Raw genomic sequence first — 21,977 nt, forward strand, 5'->3', positions numbered from 1 at the left:
GCGACAAAGTCACATGACTTGTTGATCCCAGTCGCTGAGAAAAGGGCATGTTTGATTTCTCGCTGTTTTTGGGGAGTATCTGCACAAAGCAAATGCCAAACCGTGTGCCGAAATATAGAGCAGCCAACTTGACTTAAATGAGCAGGAATGCACCTTTTTATTTACTGTGTTCTCTAAAGGTCAGCCAAGTCATGGTCTTGGAGTTACAGTTTCAGACTGTTCCCAGGGTTAAATACATTATCAAAATTAATGGTTAAAGCCCCTCAGCCTTCAGATATATGACTATTCATGCCTCCATCTGGTCCACCATACAGCTAAAAATAGATTTCTCTGGCCTTCGCTTGCCAGTATTTTGCCCCTGAGGCCCAGTGAGAAATGCCTGGGATGTGCGTTGGCTCCCACCACCTGACCTAACAGGGAAAGGTCTTTCATTTGTGAAACTGTACACAAAAAACACCACCCAAACACGAGAGGACCTATCCTCCACCTTACATTTCCCTCATTGTTCTTGCCATTTTCTGCATGGTAAAGCTGCAGGCCCTCCAACTCCAGCTGCAAGCATTGTGAAGACTTGCCAGGGCTCATTAATACTAAGAGCGATAAGCTCTGAAGGACAAATTGTGCTCATGTATCAGAGAGAGAAAAAAGTTACAAGGCACTTTCTTTTCCTTCCCTCCCCCTCACAAAACGCCTTGCTTTGTTTAGTAACAATTTCAGCTATCAGAATGCTTAATGTGTAATTGTTATCAACAGCTTATCACAGCTGTTGACAAAACAATCATGGCCAACAAGCAATGCTCACGTCATGATTTTCCTTCCTTCAGTTTCTCAACAGCCTCACATGCCTTCAGAAGTCTTATTAAAACACGGCAATATTTTGGGTGGAGGACCTAAATATCTTTAATGAGATCTTTCTTAATGCTTCACAGGAGTACCGGGCTGCCATGGTAATTTAGGAAGCGAAACAGTAGTAATAACATTAGTTTAATTGTAGAGGAATTTGTTCCCCTTACCAGCTTGCATATGTTTAATATAAATACATTTGGATGAAGGAAACAAGGTAAATACTGCTTGAGGAAAACAAAATCCACCCTAAGCATCTCTTAACAAAAATTGAAAAAAAGAGTGATTTATGTAGAGCAACACAAAGAGCTCAACCTGTTGGAAATTATTCAGCTTTCACAAGTCTGTTAGTTGCTCCATGACAATAAAACTATAGCCATTATAGTGCTTCATAATTTGGTAAGAGTCCTCTAACAGGACAGCCTAGCTTTAACATCATATGCAACATATGGACTAGAACGTCACACCGACACCCCAAGTTTTTCACACGCACAGCCCCTCTCAGCATATGAGGGACTCAGACGCAAGGCTGTGGCTGAGGAGAGCTGTCCTATTACAGATATTGCTGGCTCTGTGGTACACAGGCTGATTATAGTGTAGTGCACAGACCAGCAAGACAGAGGCTTGGGTTGGATCCTTGCTTGACCACTGCTTTCATTCAGCTCCTAAGTCAGATTTCCAAGCTTGCTCATGAATTTGTATGGAAAAATCCCACCCGTCTTTCCATATGTTTTCCTAAAGAAACAAGAACTACTGTTCTGGATCGCTATTGTAGACTGTGTCAATGAACTGCAATGCCAAAGAGAACACAATACTAATCGCCATCCGATTACACCAATAAAATAGCTAAATTAATCAAACTATTACTCTTAAAACAACTTGAATGTGACCCTTAGACCATTTCTACCTTGACAAATTACATCCCACCATGCTCTCGTTAATTCTGTAACCGTTCCAAGGACCACTTGAAAGGATCTCCAAAAGGTTCACAGACCACAGTTTGAAAAAACTGCGCACAAGGTCGTAAAACACTGGTTTCCCCAGAAGCAGTAATAACGGTAGAGAAAAAAAAAAAAAAAAAAAAAGTTAAAAGTATAAATATTATTGTGATTATTACTATTACACTAACTACTACTACTACTACTACTACTACAACTACTACCACTATCAGGGGGTTAAATCTTCTATAAAATGGAAATAAATTGCATGTAAGGTGTTAAGCTCTTGGGGCGGATCTCCAAAATGATTTAGCATGCAACCCATTATTTAGCATACAGCTGGTTAGCAATTTTCTGCTAAAGGTTTGGCTTGTATCCCAAGCATTCTTTGTTGTTGCACATACCTGGAGCTGTAGTGGGCTGAGTCCAGACGCGGCAGCAGCTGCCATTGTCGACGGAATGAACTGCACGGGGTAGTTATCACCTGTCGGGAAGAACAATGCATACAGGTTGAGACAATGAGCGGAGAATAACAGCAGGCATGTGCCAACACGGTCCCTACCCCTGCCTTCACTCCCAGGCAATGCTCTGAGCCCAAACATCTGCAGCAACAAAAGGCTCAGCTGGGCAGATTCTTGCAGGATTACTTATGAACTTTTTTTTGTTGTTATCTGATGGCTGGTATGCAAGCTGGCAGAACAGCTATCTTTTATAATATCTATTTTGATTATTTGTTATTACTTGATAGAGCAACGAAACCATAGTGTTCTCGAAAGCACTTACACGACTGAAGACATGTCTCGGTATTGTTCAACAATGTATATCGTGCTGAATTATCTGGCACAAGAAAGAAAAGATGCACTCTTTAAATGCTGAAAGGGCTGGTGTAATTCAGATGTAATTCAGATGTCTTTTTGCCGCCATGTCGATGTTTGAATGACATTTGAGTTTGCAGATGCAGAAAATGGTTCAATACTGGCGAAACCAAGGCAGAGTTTGGGCCACTGAATCAATTGTCACAAGCTTGTGAAATAAAAATGCACACAGTACTCAAATGAATGAACATAGACAGTCATTGATTTAGCCATACTGCAGTCACTCGGAGAAGGGGCAGAAGCAGAATAGATATGATGAAGCCAGTAAGTCTAGTGCATGTTTCACTGAAACACTTGTATGGTAGGAAACTGGCTCAGGTTCAAACCCCACTTCTGCCTGTCACTTATTCTCACAAACATATGGAGAAATTCAGCCACCGGCTTAAGTGTAAATGTATGTTCTTTTTCTTCTCTCTCTTTGTTTTTATAATGCTGTATAGTATAGTACAGCACAGCACAGCACAGCATCGGATCTCTCTTGCTGGGTGGCAAATGAAACATGCCATTTCATTGATTTAGAGCTGTACCCCATAAAAAGGTACACGGGTTGTCATTATTGGATGTTATTTTGGCAGATACGCCACTACACCTCTGGTGTTACAGCTTCTTTAGTTTTCTGTTGGAATAAATGACTTTCCCTGTCTTTAAAGGGCGAGTGGATTTTTTTGTAGCATCAGTTTCGATATTAAATTAGGCTATAAAATACTACAAGCAGAGCCGTCCCTCCGCCTCTGTACAGTAACTGGTTCTGAATGAGGTCACAGCACCAGGGACTGCAGGCTCGTGGCTGGATACTGTACTGGCACAACACAGAGAAGCCCAATTGACTGGGCCACCTGCCAGGCCTCTGCCTGTGCAAATGAACCCTGCTCCTCTACTCTGCTTAAAGGGCACTTTAATCTCCAAACTGCCTCGATTGAAGCCTTCCTGCAGGATTGAATGCCAACCAGGCCAAGAGATGTGCTTGTTTTGTCAGGTGGAACACATTTATCAGGGGACTGAGACCAACAAACTCTTTATCACTGGTAAATGAGAGCAGACTGCTGCTGCAGCCTCACAGATCACTTCCTGACCCTCGGCCTTAGACACACATCCCTGTCTCATGCTCGTACGTTTCACACGGCCCTAATGGAGTATTTGCACAGATCTGAACTCCGCTCCTTTGGATTAGGAGTGCTTTATTTTTTGTGCACAGGAGTCCCTGCAAACCAGCAGTACCAACCCTAACGGCATTCACAGAACCTCAGCCCAAAGCCACTGAATACTGAATAAAATAGCAGGAAAAGAAGCATTGCTCACTGGTTTCTGAGCCTGGTGATTTACAGTACTAATAAAACCAAATGTAATTAGGACAATATCATCAAAGTTAGATTCCTTTCTCAGTGTCCAACCCAATACTGAGCAAAATCCAATCCACTTGCTGTGGCTTAATGTGGTGTTGGAACAGGCAAAATAATAATTCTTCTGATGTAACCACTGGCTTTTGCCCCTTTTAAAAAGGACTGGCAGAATGTTATGCTGTTAAATAATGTTAAAAGAGCTTCGCTTATAATAATAAAGAAACTCATACTATATTCCTTTTCAGCCAGATGTCATGTTGTAAAATGAGTAAGGCCAATTAAGTGGGAGCTATCAACCTTTGAATTGACCTTCTTTATCTGTAAGCACCCTTGTTTCTTCCACAGGGATATGAGGGCCAGCACTAAAGTGTATTGAAGAGGTACAGCGGCGCAATGAAGAGTTCGGGAACTCTTGCTTACTCCGTGAATGCTTTAATGTCAGGCACCTAATGCCCAAGACATGTAATTTTAAAAATTCACTCAATGTTTCTTTTCCTTCCTATTTTTCTATTTGAGAAAATATAAAAGAAGCAGTTAAGCCGCAGATTCAGTCCTTGGCCAAATTACATGCTTTTTGTTATCATCGCTACTCTGAGAAGAAATAAAAAAATAAATGAACGAATAAATAGTAAGGACAGCAGAAAAAATATGTGATGTATTGTTGCACACAGATGCCCCTAACTGTTGTACTGTGCCATATTATTTTCAGCCATTTACACCCTGGCAGCCCCATTACAACTCTATTAGATATCCTGTCATGGACTTCCTTAGGTCTGTGTGTGTGTGTGTGTATATATATATATATATATATATATATATATATATATATATATATATATATATATATTCATTTCTTTGTTTATTTCATTGAATTGCAATCTTTTAATCTGCATTATTCTTGGCATTACATCTTTAACGTATTGTCAGACCATTGAGCACAGTGTGCATGTAGACACAGGCAAACGACAATAGTATTTCAATAGCATGAGGCTCCGCTACACTTCCTTCTCACACACTTTGTTGCCCGGGTGTCCTGTGGAGTTGATGTCATGAATATGGGACTTTCTGGGCCTCTGTGACAATGATCTCAGCTTTTATTTTGGCAAACAGAATGGATGGGCTAGGCTGTTGATTGGATATCTTAAGGTTTAAACCCCAAACTCTCCTGCACAAATTAAAGCAATTTGTTATTCATGAACACTAAATGCACATGTGAAATGTTTTACCCAAGACAAGAAAGGGGGAGGAGGGAGTATAATAAAGAACATAACCCATAAGGCTAAATTGAAACAGCAACTTCAGTTAACTGCATGAATTGTTTTAGTTTCCCCCCCCCCACTGTGTTTTTTTTTCTTTTCAAATTCATGAATAATGCATCACCTTTACACAGGGCGACCCGTGCAGTAGATTCAATAATAACTCGTGTTATTTGTACTAAAACATTTTCCATGTCAAACATATTAAAAAAATCAAACTCGCAAAAGAATTCCCTCCGGCGCTTTGTTACAGCTGTCATGCTCCTGTAGTTGGAAAATAGCTGGATTTATTTTTTCTTAGTTTTGGCTCTATAGTTAATTTATTAGCACCGCTACCCCACCCTATAGTGTTCCGCAGCTCACCTGCTGGCTACAGACCCCCACCCCCCCGTTTCTTTCTGACAAAGAAATTCTCTCTCAAAGCTCAACTGAAAACAAAAGACACACAGATTTCCCCTCAGTACCCTGTTGACATAAAATTGTGTCTCTGACAGCTTTTTCTAATTCATTTTCCTTTCTTTTTAATGATCTGTAAACTGTCATTTCCCAGGGGTTTATTGATGTGTCAATAGCAAGGTCTGATAGAAGGGAAAATCCTTGTGTGAGCATTTTCAGTTTCTTTCGTCTGTTAGTTGTTGTTTTTTTCTTGCCTTTCTTTTACAGACACCCAATAAGTCAATGCACAGCAGAAAAAAAGGGGGACAGGCACTTTTTGCTTCAGAAATTAGCACTTGGGGGTAGGAATTTGCTTAAATTTTTAATTACAGAAGCTAAGAATACCACGTCTTTAATTTTCACAACAATACCGAGCAAAGGATCAGGGCTCATGGTTACGGCCCTGGCAGAGAGTCAATCGACATGTTGTAGCAATTTTTTTCAAATTTGTTTAGGGATTTGGAATGCTTGCGTGAGGAACAATTCTTCTCGCCGGTGCACAAAGAAAGGTCCAACGTGTCAGGACAGGTAAGTGAGCAGGGCCCCTAGGCTCTCGCTCCCTGAATCTGCACTAAAGGAAGAGCTCCATGTAAACACAGGGGTCTGAATAACACGCTGCTCGTGGTCGGTTTCGCAAGCTGAGATCTTTAATTGCACAGCTTTGTCTTGTCGTCTATTTTCAGTACTCCCTTTAGATGACAAGTGTTTGTTTATAGATAAATTATCTTGAGAACGTCCATTGAGAGCCTGTCAGTCTGTCAAATCTGTATTGTGTGCATTTGGAGACAATCTGGTGGCGCACCCATTGTTTGAAGCCGTCCTTGTTCTGTTAACCATTTCTCACAATAGCCACAGACGTCGGCTTCAGAATGACTATGGGAAAGGTGTGTTTATGAATTCCAGCTACAGCAATAGTAACATGCATTAATCATACTAAAATATATGCTATTCATAATCAGGAAAATGAATTAAAGGGAATATAAGATCTTATTAATCAGTCTGTCAAAGGAATGGATGAACAGGAATATCCTTGCTGCTTTGAAATAAATCAGGTACACTAAATATGATACACTGCCTTTACCAATTCAGCATAAACATATGAAGGAAAGTCATTTAAATAAATAAATCAATGTTAATCCAAACAAATATTGGCTCTCCAAAAAGTTCATAAAGGTTAAGCTGTACAAAGCCTTGACCCTGACTCATCAATTCCTAGATCTTGATCCATCAGATATATAATGCTTAAGCTTTGATACGTTTTATGCATGTGATGACCAATCATTTAGAGAGACCTCTTCTTATGGAGAAGATTAATATAATAAGTTACAAAGAGTAACACTGTCCTAAACAGGACCTTAATAAGGACAGCACATGTCACATTTAGTCAAAAATGGTCAACTGTATTTAAATCTTCAAAGTAAGCGCCATGTCTATGGCCGTCCGAAACCTTACATAGAGTAATAACTCTTCACTTATGACATATATTAAAATTGTGAATGCAATGGTAATCTGTGAATGAGTGAATTGATTAATTAATGCCAGTACACTGCTAAAGATGTTACTGTGACCCTACATTAACATCTGCTTTTTAATGTGTACAAGAGTAATGCTTAGGAAATGTATATTGCGTATTTTAACAAATTCGATTTTTGTAGCACTAAAGGAATGCATGGCCTAGAATAATAATAGCTGCTCAATATCCATTATTCAATGTATTATGAATGCTATGTTTATATAAAAACATACAAACATGTCTAAGACTCAAATTTCAATTATAGTGGTCACTTTTGAGCAGACGTACTAACCCCAAAGAGCTTAATTTCAATCACCAGACATATTGTAGAATAGATAAAATACTGTCTATCTGTTCAAAAGCTCAACATGTACAGCAGTCTTCAGAAAATGACAGGAATGTTGAAAATAAATCAATTACCTGAAACAAAACAGCCTTCAGTTACTTGTTCTACTATATTGTGAATGTCATATGTATCCACATTCAATGCAAAGCAAAGGTGCGTTATTACTTGACCTAATTTAGCCTATTGCTGAATAGCGTTCATGTTGAAGCGTTCCACAATTAGTATAGACAAATCTTTGTGTATTGTGAAAACTGCCTTGAAGTTTAGAGCACAATAGTCCTGGCTGTATAGTCTGACGATAACATTTCTAAGATGAGAGGTTGATTATTAATTGCCACGACAAAGTGATTTGTTCATAGCTTTGGTCAAAATGGGGAGTAAAACAAAATGTTTTTAGTACATTTTTAAGATTGCAATTCTCACACTAACATTGCATACACAAAAAAAAAATGAATTATGGGGTGTATTGGGTAGTGTATCTTTACTAATCATGTCTTTATTCTAATAACATTTGCATTATTTATTATTCTGCAGCTGAGAACGATGGAGTTTTGGGAACTGTAAAATGGATTTATATATTTGACTGCAGTGTAGATCTGAACAATAAAATGAACAGGATAATGCATTTCCATTTGGCTCTTAAACGTTTGTAAGGCCACTTTATTTTTTCCATTTACTCCTAGTTGTTAGTGTTTTTTATGCTGAATGTCAGAATACAAACAGATTCCTTGAACTACAACGAAACAGAAGAATCATTTCTAAGTCTGATCCTATATTTGTCAAATAACAATTCTCTGAACAATGCATGGATAAACTCCAGATATATATTCCTAAGATGGAAAAAATGGAAAACAAAGGGAAGAAATTGACAAAAACAAAAATAAAAAAGTCTTGCACATCCACAGCACAACTCTTGGAGGGAAGTCATTTGTTGCGATGTGACAATAAAAATAATAAAATGCAGCCAGAGTGTGGAGCAGAGATGTGCGACCGTACGAGATCAGCCTCCACGGCTGAAGTGAACACTAGCTGTCAAAACACAGCAGATGCGGCTCAGGTGTCTGAGCACGGTAATCATAGGAGAAACACTGAGAACCGGAGTGAAGGCAGAGCACAGATCATACCTCACAGTATCTTTACGAGACGAAAAAACAAAAACACACACAACACATTTCAAATCCACTCCAGGCGCGAGTGTAAGAGACAGCGAGAGCGTGAGGGAGTACCTGGCTTGTATGTGATTCCTGGGGGGAAGAGGAATCCCTGCTGAGCCGCCGCTGCTGCTGCCAGAGTGCGCTGGTCGTGTGGAAAAATCGGGATCATGAGCGGAGGCATGTGACCCTGAACCTGCTAAACACAAAAAGACCTGTGATCAGACACTGCATAAATTCAACCTGACAGGTACTTCTCCAGCACTGATAGCATTCGTGTGTTCACACAATACCTACCCCAGCCTTGCCTTAACCTAATCCCCACCAATTTCACATTATCACATCAAAGCTCTCGTCTTTCATTGTTTTGTCCTCTGTGTCAAAGGTGCAACACTCGGGATAAGGGGGCATTATTCTGCCTCGCATTTGTTTTTTTCTTTTTCCCTTTTTTCTCTTTTTCATTTTATCATTACACCAAGGATCAGAGCAAGTGTATGCTTGAACTAGTAACCACTGAAGTTCGATGTGTAACAAACCAGGGAAATGAAATAGGAAGTGACTTTGTGCATCTGGAGCCGGTTTGTGACTGCGTCTGATTAAATCGACACAGTCGGCAGACAAGATGGTTTCCCACCTCAAAATCAACTTTAGCATATTCACGAGGATGCTGTACGTGGGGAAGTTTTAAAACGTTTCAAATGCACATTAGTAGAAGACTCATAGATGTGTGTATTATTTGTTTAATAATAAGTCTAGCCACCTGAAACATTTAAAATCTTCTATAGCAGGAATCCATAACCACATTGCTTTTTGTAAATACAATTTAATTTACCACCGCAGATTAGAACTAGATTCTTTACAAGTTAGAAGCACTATGACCATTGACGCAGCTCAGACTAACAATGATCAATAACCAGTGCAGTAATAATTGCCGCTGTGGTTTGATATATTGTCTCAGAGAGGGTACAGTATGAAAAGGATATCTGCACACAAAGAATGTGTTTGACAGACTTGTTTATTGGCCAAAGAGTACTGCCCCTTCAACTGGCCCTTAAAGAAATTAGAATGAAAACATAAGGATTTACATAATGTCAGTTGTTTGTGGGTCACTCAAGGCCACTACCCCCCTAGACAAAGCTGACGAGAGAAAGGACAGCAGGACAGGGAATATGGGGTCATATCAATATCAGTCGGGGCCTATGAGTTTATTTGTACAATCTTACATCTGGGAAAAACAGCAACAGACTTAACAGATTAATTTATAAAGAACATGGTTCAAGTATAGATAACCCAGTCTGTAAAAGTTAATAAATAAATAAACGATTCACAGTTTTTGCTTCTCTAATTAAATGTGATGCACACGTTTGGTCACAATAACTGTTGCGTAAAACTGGACCCAGTGCACACCCTCATCAGTGTGAGTGTGAAATTTCTATAATGTCCATTGTACTGCTTCAGATACATCACACATTATGCTGTGCAATTTCTCTGACATGTTATAGACAACATTAATTATATTCACAATTAAGTCCGTCTGGATTTCCCCGATGTTCTACAATGAGAGGGGTGGGGGGCAAATACGGGCAAAACTCCAAAACACGAAACCTGCGTGACCTTGGGTTTCTCCAAGTGGACACGTGTCAGTTTTAAAACAGAGCCCAATCTTGTTGTCAAATCCCCCTTCCTGTCTCCAGCTGACGGGGTGCAGCAATGCTACCGTGTGTCTGCGAGGGTTAATCTACTCGCCACTCTGCCTACCTCTAGGGGAAAGACATGGGAACTGGGTTAATAAAGGTCACCAAGAAAATAAACACTTTACAGTATGTTTCTGAATTCATTCCTCTTTAAAATCAACGTAATAAAAACTGGTCTGTGTGCAATTACTGCCTTAGCACTGGGCCATGAAATCAACTAGCTTTGAGCAGCTATTTCTTTTTACATTTTAGCTGAGGTAAGCCTGGTTATGATATATATATATTTTTCTCTGCACAGCCTTAGCTTAGTTAAATTGGACCTAATCCCTAAGTGCAAACATAAGCCTTTAACCCCAGAAAATTGACCACTCGTGCGGTTAGTTTGTTTCAATGAAAACTTTAACTTTTTTTTTTCAATCAAGCTTTGGAACTTAAGTCCACAGAATGCTTAACAGAACTTAATATGAGAAAAGCCTTCCACTTCATCGTTATTGTTGAGCGGTACTTGTTTCTCCTTGTGTTGAATAGATGCCAAAGGAAACTGATCCACAACTTAAGTAACAAATATTTCAGAATCTTTCTTCTTGGCAAGTGTTGTGCAATGCATGTGACTGAGTGTATCAGCTTCAGGCTTTGCTCAGGAGCAAGAGAAAGTTTTCCACACTGGCTATAGGGGAGAATTTATTTTATTTTTTTGGCATTGTTCATAAAGTAAATAATTTCAGATTAGATCAAAAAAATATGTTTACATTAACATTGTTGTTTTATGGATTCGGGTTACTGTTTTCTTGGCTTTTCATGTAAGCGTTCTTTCAGCTTGAACAAAATCTCACTTAAGTAAGAGCACCAAGACTTTACATGGATGAAACGCACAAAAAATCCTAGATTATGAAGACAGATCTTGAAGCATCTGACAATCTGATCTAGCTTCAATTAGTTCTCCATCACTATACAGAAACACAACATAGGGCTCTCACAAACACACTCTTTATAGCTGATAATTTTAAATCTCATCAAAGAGCAGTTGGGCTGTGGAGATTCCTGGAGAGAATTTCTGAATCTACAAATTCCTCATGCTTAGAGATTTCACAGGGAATGTCAGTTGGTATCATACTAACTTGACACCAAGTTGCATGTATGTTTACACATGTATTTTAAAATACCAATCAAATAACTGAGTATATGACCGAGACTGTACAGAAAACTTTGTTCTCAATCTCACTAATTTCAGGGAACGCTCTTGAAACAAAAACATAAAAATGACAAATTGTAATATATGATATACTCGATACTGCTCACCCTTAACTATTCATTTATACCTATGTATTACCTAAAAAAAAATGACTATTCCATTTGTTTTGTAGATTGTGTTATAAATGCATTTTGTCCAAACATGACATCACATTCATACTCATTAGAATAAGTAAAACACTAAAGAAAAAGGGGACTGGATTCCCAGTAATACATTTAGGAAAACAATATATATATATATATATATATATATATATATATATATATATATATATATTCTTTGAACACCTTCAGAGATAAAAAAATATTATTTTATCCCACAGAGAAGAAAAAAACAACAACCATTCTTAAAATCTTCTTTGACTGGAGAACAATGTTTCACTTGTTCTTCTGTCTACTGGACTGAATTTAGTATTGGTCGCTGCATATTACACTTTATGTTGCGAAATGGCCAGGTGAGAGATGGCCCCCAGCCGCACAAGTGGCACATGGAAAAATGTAATAATTAATTACACAACACAGACTACGCTATGGTCAGTGGCACTGAGTGCCAAGATGGAAAGCTCCATTCTCTCATGGGAAACATGATTAAATTCATGTTTATAGGTTTATATATATATATATATATATATATATATATATATATGTATTCAGACATATGTATAAACCATTTCTCTGGAGCGGTCTCTCATTTCACTGCTGTACAAAAAAAATCTTAATTTAACTAAGTACCTTGCCAAAGGTTACACAGGCAGTCAAACACATCGTTTAATTTAACCTTAGGCATATTAACCCAACTGAACTAAAAATTCTACAGTGAAAGCATTGGAATTAACAGTGGTTCATTTAAAATCTGCTGCATAATAACAATTGCCTCTTACAGCCATTAAATATTATAACAAGCAATTACTCCCGTCTCTATTTATCTGGCCTCCGATTGTAAGGAATGTAAAGGAAATGCCTTGATATTTAACCTATATTATGCATTGCAGCTATATAATGTAAGGTGCCACTAAATGTAATTAAAATAATATGAATTAAATTATTTGCTTTTTGTTATAAAAACAGATTCTATAATCCAGAACTATTGTGAAACAACATCCTAAAGGAAAATAATAAACTCTCATGGGCAATTATAATTTTATTAAACGTGAAAATACCTTAGTAAAAATACAAAATAAATTCAATTAAAGGTTCAGTTCATGGAATGTATAGATGAAAGGTTACAAACTATGCCAAAAAAACTATGGTTTTATTTTTCTCTTTCATTGATCTCGTCTTTAACCCAGTTAAATGAAAGATCACAAGGGCCCTCTATGCTTGTGCTTATGCTCACAGCCATATTCCTCTCCTTCTGATGGTATGATTTGCGAAGTAAAAAAATATTGCAAATTCATGTGAGGAAGAAGATTACATGCTAAATATGCAGCTCACCTTTGCAGTGATGAGGATGTCATGTTACATTTTAGTTTATGCCTATTCTACAGGTGAAAGGTAAATCAAATCTGTTTAAGCTTCAGATCAGTTACTATTAGCTTTTGTTAGCCTTGCAGACCTTCAATTAACTACCAGTAGTTTGTTTAGAAATGGGATTTGATTATTTATTTATTTTTAATATAACAATCTGATGTTTATAATCCCTGTATGATTTACTGCCATTTGGCCCACTTAACCACAGTGCAGGTTCCTGGATAAGTCTGTTATTTCTCCTTCACAGTCTTTCTCTGGAGCTCCTGTGAACCCTGCCAGGCCATGAAAGGGTTATCCTGAAGTTCATCTGCAAATCGGCTGAATGCCCAGAATATTTTAATTGCCAGGATGATCTTCAGGACTCTGAAAGAATGAAGTGCAGCAGATGTGAGCGAAACACTCAGACACCTTCCCCTTCGCTCCTCGTAAATATATTGCATTGTGCCATCGACAGTTCTAGCCTTTTGTCTTAGTGGAGCTAAGTGGTGGATAATGCCATTTTTTGCCATCTGCCCCAAAGCTTCATTAAAGATACATGAATGGACTGACTGGCCCGCTATCTTGTGAGGAACAGGTGCTATTGTTTGTCCCCGAAGACTCGCACTAAGGATCTGACTCAGAATACTTGAGAAAGAGCATCTGTAGCAATCAGTCAGACTGGAACTTGGCAAGGTCCTCACTATTTGCCAACACACACACAACACAAGTGCACAATGGCGAGAAGGGTGACTCCATTTTCTTAATTTTTGCCCCTTTCAAATAAATTCTTATTAAAATACTTTATTAAGACCTAATTCAATTGGTATATCACTATGACAGGTGATTTTCATAATTTAATTCCTTATTTTTATGCACAGAATAGATCAAATAAACCTGCATGAGACATCAAACAAACATTATATATATTTATATATAGACACACACACTCAAACCTGCAGAGAAATCAATATGAGAAAAGCTGACATCAACACTAGGATTCTACAATGCCTCACAATACCAGCTAATCCCGAGGTCGTGTGACACTTAGAAATAAAAAAATCAGGATTTACTAGGGCATAATTAGCATAAGTCATGCCAGGTAATGACTATGTAAAACAGCTGATCTACCTTGCCTTTAACAGGTCTGGCATGCCTGAAGTGTATTGGAGCACCTGCTTGCCTTGTGTGCAAAAGCTCTTTTCCATTAGTGAACACTTCCGTGAGGCCGGAAACACAGGTAAGACTAACAGAAACACTGACAGAAATGAAAATGTACAACCCTTTACCAAGCTGAATGGGAAATCTGTCAACATCCATGTATATCACTGTCTGCTAACCTGTGTTCTAAGGCCCCAGAGACAACTTCTATTGGCATTCACCCATTCTCTTTATCTTACAGTGAGTCTCAATTCCACCAAACATTACTTTAGGTTTTTGCATTGTATACATTTTTTTAAATAAAGAGATGGCAGTTGTTTCAACATGTTGCAGGGTGTTTCATACAGATAATATGATGTGCAGAACAAAACTTTCAGATTTTTATTGAAATAAGGAAAAATGCTCATGAGAAAAAAAAGAAAAGAAAAGAAAAAAAATCCACCGGTACAAAAGCAGAATAAACTTCCAGTGTTAATAAAGTTATTGTGTGTATGTCTATATGTCTATATGCATTTGTCTCGTTTTAGTAACAAACAAATAGGACTCAAATTAATTGTCAATGAGATATCCACATCTAAGTTATCCAGTTAAAATATAATCCAGTCAGTTAAGTGTCATTCATAGAATACAAGAGCTTGCTGGAATCTCTCTAAAGAGCAAGGACTGGGAGAAGCCTTGAGTGTTTATTGGATCTATTAGCGAGGATTCACTCGCATATTAGCATTGCTGTTTTCCTCCAGGGAGCATTTCTTTAATTTCAGATGAGTGCCAAAAATCCAGTTTCTGCAACTTTTTTGAAAGGTTAAGAGATGCAAGGCGATCTAATTTTATCCAGGAAGGAAGGGTTCTCACTATTACTATGACAAGTGACAGTTCACACATCCTTCCCCGTATAGTACATTTATTCAAATACAACGGTTCCTAGTGGAAATGCCCAGAGGGGGATTATTTTTAGGGGAAGCCGTTCAAGGGCCGACAACAGAGGACTGGTTGGTGATCTTGTATATACAACAAGATCAGATGTCATATTTTATGTCTGCCTAAAGATGTATCAAAGAACTATGCAGCAACTATATTCTGACTTCCAAAAGTAACGTTTTACATTTCTAGAAAAATAGTGTGAAATTCCTGCTACACTAAGGAGGTTTGTGGACGTGTGCATAGGAACGAAAGAGTGAAAACTCAGCCTCTGAACAGTTTGTGTTTGTCATGCTTGAGAATGGAGACCCTCTTTTAATATCACACACATATGTTCCAAGGGATTGGCACTAGACAATTGATACAATGGTGCTCTTGGGCCTGGACGTTTGTACACACTTTGCTTGTGGGAGGGGCGATTCATCTGTCATAAAACGATCAACCATCGCTCAGCACACACATTTCTCACACTTCAATGAGTATTTTATCAGTTGGCCACATTATTCCACAAAGAAACTCAAGAAACTCTGGGCCTATAATCCTGGCTTATGGTTACTGTAGCTTTGTTATCAAAGTCATAGATATTCTGTTTGGTCCCAGGTGACTATCAGTCCTACAGATCAACGAGACAAAGCTCAACTTCGATTCCTGTGCTACCCTGCAATGAAGGGCATGTGTTAGGTCCCCTAAGAAACTAAACCAAATGTTATGATTGTTTGTCTTTTTGTGGTTGTTGTTTGATTTTTTGAGTTTTCAATTTACTATAAATTGCAGGGCAAATATGTAGCAAAATTACTGGTCACTTACAAGAGATCTTATTCTGGTCATGGCTTTGACTACAATATAGTCAGGGGCTTATCAGTTGCAGGAAATGCCTGTTTTAACTGACAGGTAGGAGATTAAATCTACAGCCGTAGGAGACAATCTGCACTCTGTTAGATACGTGTTTGTCGAAAAGCCCTACAAACACATAATTTGTTTATGTTGTACCAATAATCTTTGACAAAAGAGACCGTCTGGCTGAGACAAATGTGGTAAAACCCATTTAATGTACTATTTCTGTAACACAGAGCAAGGGCTACGAAGGCAGAATCTAGACACTCCACTAAGGTTTTGCTGTCTGAAGAAATAACCAATAGATGACTTCTTGTTACACTAATTCCTTACACCGTAAAACAAGCTTTCTTGGAAAACAGCCATTCCAATATCTCTATTTCAAGTCAGAGACGGTTAAAAAGTAACACTCACCACCCAAACGGTGAAACTCACTGGAGAACAGTTTTATGTAACAACATAATTCATAATATGTAAAGACTCCTTAAAATAATTGTTATGGCTATAATTGAAAAGGTTTTACATTTAAATGTGTGTGTTTTTGGAAATATAGAGGACTAAGACTGCATGATCCATAGGATTATTTACTGACCTTGAATTGACATCTTTTACCTTTGAAATCACTTAAAATCTTATAGATGTAACCATTTGGTATGTTAGAAATAATGAAGTAAAGCCCCTTATACTTTTCTTACAAATACTCTAAGTGATTTGCTTCATAAAATCAATTGTTGGATTAAAATAAACCCCCCACAGATTTAGCAAAAGGCTATACATAACAAGCAATAAGTGTGCAAATGTTGCTGAGACACTCCAAAATTAGAAAACTGCTAAGAGTACAAAGCAATAGAGGCAAAAAAGGAAAAATAAAAACAAAACTGAAAATTCATCTTGCTCCCATGTGAATGGAAATGAAACACAATCAATATAGATTTAACAGAAATGTGTACTTAAGGCAAATTCTTGTAGAGTCACAAAAATCTAAACTGTAATTTAAGTTTGTAAATATTTTAGGCAATTAGGTTTCTACTGAATATAAAATATGAAAGATAAGCTTAAGGGGGTTCTCTTTCATTGAGTTGTTTTATTTGTCTGGTGCATTTGCTCTTTAATAATAACATTCTCTTTTGTTTTTCTATTTTCTCTTTAATTTTTTGCTGCACATTCTATTAGGCTGTATGTCTTTCATTATCACCACCTCCTTAATGTTGCATTGGTTGGAATTACAACACAGGGCTGGTATAAGAGTTGAAGCTCAGCACAGCGAAAATAATATTTTGGCAAGGCCTGGTCATAAAATTAAAAAGGTTTGCAGTAAACTGGCAAAATCCATAGGGACTCCCTCAAACAGCATGGGTAATGAGGAGAGAACAGAACAGACATAAACAAACCCAGAAGTGAGTCTGGGGCCAACATCATTATCCTAGATATGTATCCAAGATATATGGAAATGGGTATAAGCGGAATGCCTCCAGCTTTAGCTATAGGAGAATAAGGCAAACGATCAGGAATGTCCGAGAGAAGGTATGGACTCCTCGTCAGGCGATTGCATGACTAAGTTTGTAAACAGAGACCTTGCGAAGGGAGATGGGTGATTTCTGAGCAGCGGTTTCATTTTGTGTGCCTGACCTAGAATTTTAATGAACTGGAGTCAAAGAGGAGCCAGCAAGTTTCTTACCTGTTACTTCTTTATTACCACTTCAAAGGGTAAGACAGTAATCTACAACACTGTAAAAATATAATCTGCATGTAGTTTATGCTTCATTCGACGGCAATCCTGAATGCATTCCCATAATGGTAACACGCAGCCTCTTTGTTTTGATTTGTGAGTGTGAGTGAGAGAAAGAGAAAGGGCATCATCTTTTTACATAAAATAAAACTAGAGGTTTCACCATTGTATGCAATGCCACTGAAGGTATTTTATATGATTTACTTTTTTTCTTAGCTCATTAGACTTTTCTTTAATTAATCTAATTAAAGACTTTTTCCCCATAAAAAAAATCGAATGCATTTTAATGGATTTTTTGAAAAGAATATATATATTTGTAATTTATGTATTATGTTTAATAATAAGGGTAACATTAACATAGGAATTCATAATTTCAATAATGAATTTTCACTAAGGAATGTGCATTTATATAAAAATAAAATAAAATAATTCTATTAATTAACAACCATAACCTCCTAAAAATATAAAGGGTACACGAGGGAAAAAATAAGACAAAGCTGACTACTATCACTTCTAAAGGGATGTATTAAAACATTACATTGTATTATTCATATATATATATATATATATATATATATATATATATATATATATATATTTGTTTTTTATTATGCTATCATAGAGATAGAATTGAGTTAAAGTATACCTAATTCAATGGGAAGGTAAAGTAAAATTAAAACAAATATATCTCATTATTGCTTTTAGCAATAACACTGCAGGGGATACTGATATCTTCAAAGAAATAATGGTTGCCATTCAATGGACTATTATGTGTGAAATAAAGACACTAACTTGTATTAATGTTTAACTGACACAAAACTGTTGCTGTTTCGTTTAAAGAGAGAACAAATACAAGCTCATCAGATGTTTGTTAGTAGTCTAAATATACACACAAAAACTGTCACAATGTTCAAACAACAGTTTTAGAGAACTCGGAAACCTTATATAAAGAAATAAATTAAAAAATGTTATGCATCCAACAGTTGAAATAACTGCTGGAGTCAGACCACCCATAATCTAATAATGGCATTGTCCACAATAACGCATAAGGAGCTTGGGTATATTTTCTCCTTCTTCCTGTCTTTAATAGATAGACTAAGCCGTTGTCTTCACAATTGCCTTCCAGCTGCTGGGACTTGTGAAAACAACAGACCCCGCTCTGTTGTCCTCAGAAAGCGGGAATTGTTCAGAGTAACTTTATTGCAGGCACATGAGTGTGTTAAGACTTTAAAACACGCTCAAATGTCATGTGCACACCCAATGACGGGCAAGAATAATTATGAAAAAAACAAAAATTGTGTCTATGAAAACGGTGTTGGACAAAACGGCCCATTCATTGTGTTCCTTGGGGAATGCTCGGACTCTCCAGCCAGAAAACAAAAAGGCCTTTTCTTGCTGCCGTAGGCTGAATGCTTTGCTTTGCCACCCGAGCCCTAAGAAAACACGGGCCCCTTTCTAACTGCCGGCTGGCCGCACACAGTAGAAACTATTAATGCTCCCCTTCTTCCCCCCGTCCCCTCTGTGTAGGCTGAGGCCAATGTAAAGCCAACGCAAAGACAAAACAGTTTGCTCAACATTAACTAGAAAAACACAAGGAGAGCGAGTGGAGGGTGGGGGAGTCAACATTACACTGGAGGATGTGTTCCTGAACTTATTTTTTAGTGTTGTTGTCGTTGTTGTTGTTGTTGTTGTTGTTTTAAGGACACTGACACAATGTGAGCTAAGTATAGGTTCTTAACCCTTTTCTAAAGTTAAAAAGTGTAAGTTTAGATGTACTTTCTCAGGACCCACTTATGTTTTTAGTGAATGCGACAACATATATGGTGGCAGAGAGGGTTATATTGCCGGTTCAATAAAACACATTATTTAAATATATTTCAACAAACGTACAAGTGATCACAATGCTAAATAAGAATGAATGCCTGCTGATTTAAATGTTCTCATTGAAAGTGGTGATCACAGAAGCATAATCAGAGGAGAGTTGTTACAGATTGTGTTTACATTTTTGTATTTTGTTTTTACTAACATAACAACAGGGAAGAGGTCTACTTTTCATCAAGTTACTTTTATACATTTTGAAGTATAAGCTCACTGGGAAATAGTGGGCCATGAAACCTACATGATAACCTACAGATATCTGATGATGTGTGAACATGAAGAGCATAAAACCATGTGTACGTTCAAGAATCAATGTTGCAGGACTAGTTGTGTGTAGGGAGATTAGGCTGCAGCATAAATGTTCAACACATTTTACAGTTTCTTTACGGTTCAACTTTTTGAGAATTCCCAACAGGTAACTAACAGTCACACCGACTCAGGTGAGATGCATCACATTGTAGAGGATCCATTGACAGTCTTCCTAGCATAGATTTGATTCATTAATATCCAGACACAAAAGAGGTTCTGAAAAAACACTGTTCAAAACTGACAGAACTAGTTCCAGTTCCCTGAGTTCCTGTATTTTCTGATGTACACCAAACAGATGTCCTGCTTCGGTTATAAAGCTTACATGTCTGTGTCAGCTTGCCTTTTCAGTCTACCTATTTCTACTGTATGTCATTATTAAAGCTTACGAGTATTACAAAATGTCTTAAAGGCTTAAAGAAAGATTACTCTGTTAGGTTAGGCTTCAGCCAACACAGTTAGCTATGCCCACTAATGTTATTATTTCAATTTGGATATCACTAGATATCAAAAAAATGAACGAATTGATGAATAAACCATGAATACATGTTTGCTTTCCTTTCCTTTATTTCCAATGAACAATTTGGTATGTTTAATATGCATTAATCATTCAATTAACCTACACTTCAGCAAAAGCAGAAAAGGCTATTTTGTAAGTTCGTAAAACAAACCTAAAACACTCTGCAACCATTAGTTCAACCCCCTCCAGGCTTGAGCCCACGCATTCTACACAGCAGACCCTTCCACATAACCCTCTCTGTTTATATTCATAATTTATTAATTTGTTTAAACAGGCCGGCAACATTACAGTTTCCCATTCATCCACTTAACTTAATTTCCAAACCATCACTTCCATTGCTGAGGTTGTATCTATTAAGCCATTTTTGTGCATCATTAACTTTTAACTGGGCCCCGATAGCTTTATTGTTCAAATTGCGTATGACTTTATTTAACGTCAGCATTTCTTCTGGCTCCTGACAAGAACTCACATTTTATAACTAATTAAATTGATCCCTCGGAGGCAAAAGCCACTAAACGGAATTATTTGTACCCAAGTGTCAATATATTAAATCAAAGGGCTAATGAGTCAGGTCACTGTTTCTTTTATCTGATGCCTTACATAGAAAGATCTTCATCAGCTAACAATCCCCTAATATCATAGACCGTCTTATTTAACACACACTTTTGTTTTAACTGAGACAGATCTGCTGGTAATTTAAGGTATCAATGTGGTCCTGTTGGTTGTATGTAAGAGAACCAGGGCTCTTAATTATGAGTGTTTGCACTATGAATGACACATCCAGAATGAAAAACAAACATCCAGCTATGCATATATTTCCTCTCGTATTATACTCATGCTGTGTATCTGAGTACTAATTGGATATTTATACATGACGTGTAGTACATTTTAGACATCGTTTTCATATAAAATGTAGTCCTTTAGCATTTAACAAATAATCTGGAAAAAAAATAAAGAGAATAACTGTCCTTAAGAAGAATGCTTATGTTTAGTAAAATGTTACCTATGGTGAACATACAAACATGTATTTAAAACTCACTCTGTATTTGTTGTTGCTGTACCAAGACAAGCATATACCACAGAACCATTTTATTTTATTTTATATGTCATAATACTTTATGTGGTCAAAAGGCATGGCCAATTGCTTTATGAGGGTGGTATATTATGAGTCTTGTTTTGCATTCCCTGCAGGCTATATAATGATTTACGACATCAACGCCAATAATTGAAATTATATATAGAAGATCAGTATTTGTCACTATAATGGGGAGCACTATTTGGATTTCTGAGGTTCACGCCGAACAAATCCACATGCCTGTTGAGCTCTCTGTTTCAGAAGGTCGCATCAATAGGAAAGGCAATTCTGAAATTAAGTGGTCACTTTTATCTGTTAACATCAGACAAATAACAGTAAAGTCCTACCACAAGAGTATTTAATCATTTCAACAGTTTGATGTAATGTAACCCACAGCAGAGGTGTGGGTTACCTGCGTTGTTTCTGGGCCTCCAAAGACATTTGATCAAAAACTAGATTGTGTCATTT

General features: G+C 37.4%; 1 protein-coding gene across 11 annotated transcripts in view; it reads right to left on the reverse strand.

Annotated features, from left to right (window-relative positions):
- sox6 (SRY-box transcription factor 6) overlaps positions 1–21,977 on the reverse strand; it is a 190,160-nt gene that overhangs the window by 43,349 nt on the left and 124,834 nt on the right. For 8 of the 11 annotated variants that reach the window (XM_066700907.1, XM_066700903.1, XM_066700905.1 and 5 more), the window contains 2 exons: positions 8,773–8,896; positions 2,186–2,265 (listed from right to left, as the gene is read on the reverse strand). In XM_066700907.1, coding sequence (XP_066557004.1) covers positions 2,186–2,265; positions 8,773–8,896 — 204 coding nt within the window. The remainder of the gene's footprint in view (positions 1–2,185; positions 2,266–8,772; positions 8,897–21,977) is intronic. The other 3 variants (XM_066700912.1, XM_066700910.1, XM_066700904.1) reach the window with 1 other exon arrangement.

This window comes from Amia ocellicauda, chromosome 4 (genome assembly GCF_036373705.1).
Source record: "Amia ocellicauda isolate fAmiCal2 chromosome 4, fAmiCal2.hap1, whole genome shotgun sequence".
In the NCBI taxonomy this organism is placed as follows: domain Eukaryota; kingdom Metazoa; phylum Chordata; class Actinopteri; order Amiiformes; family Amiidae; genus Amia; species Amia ocellicauda.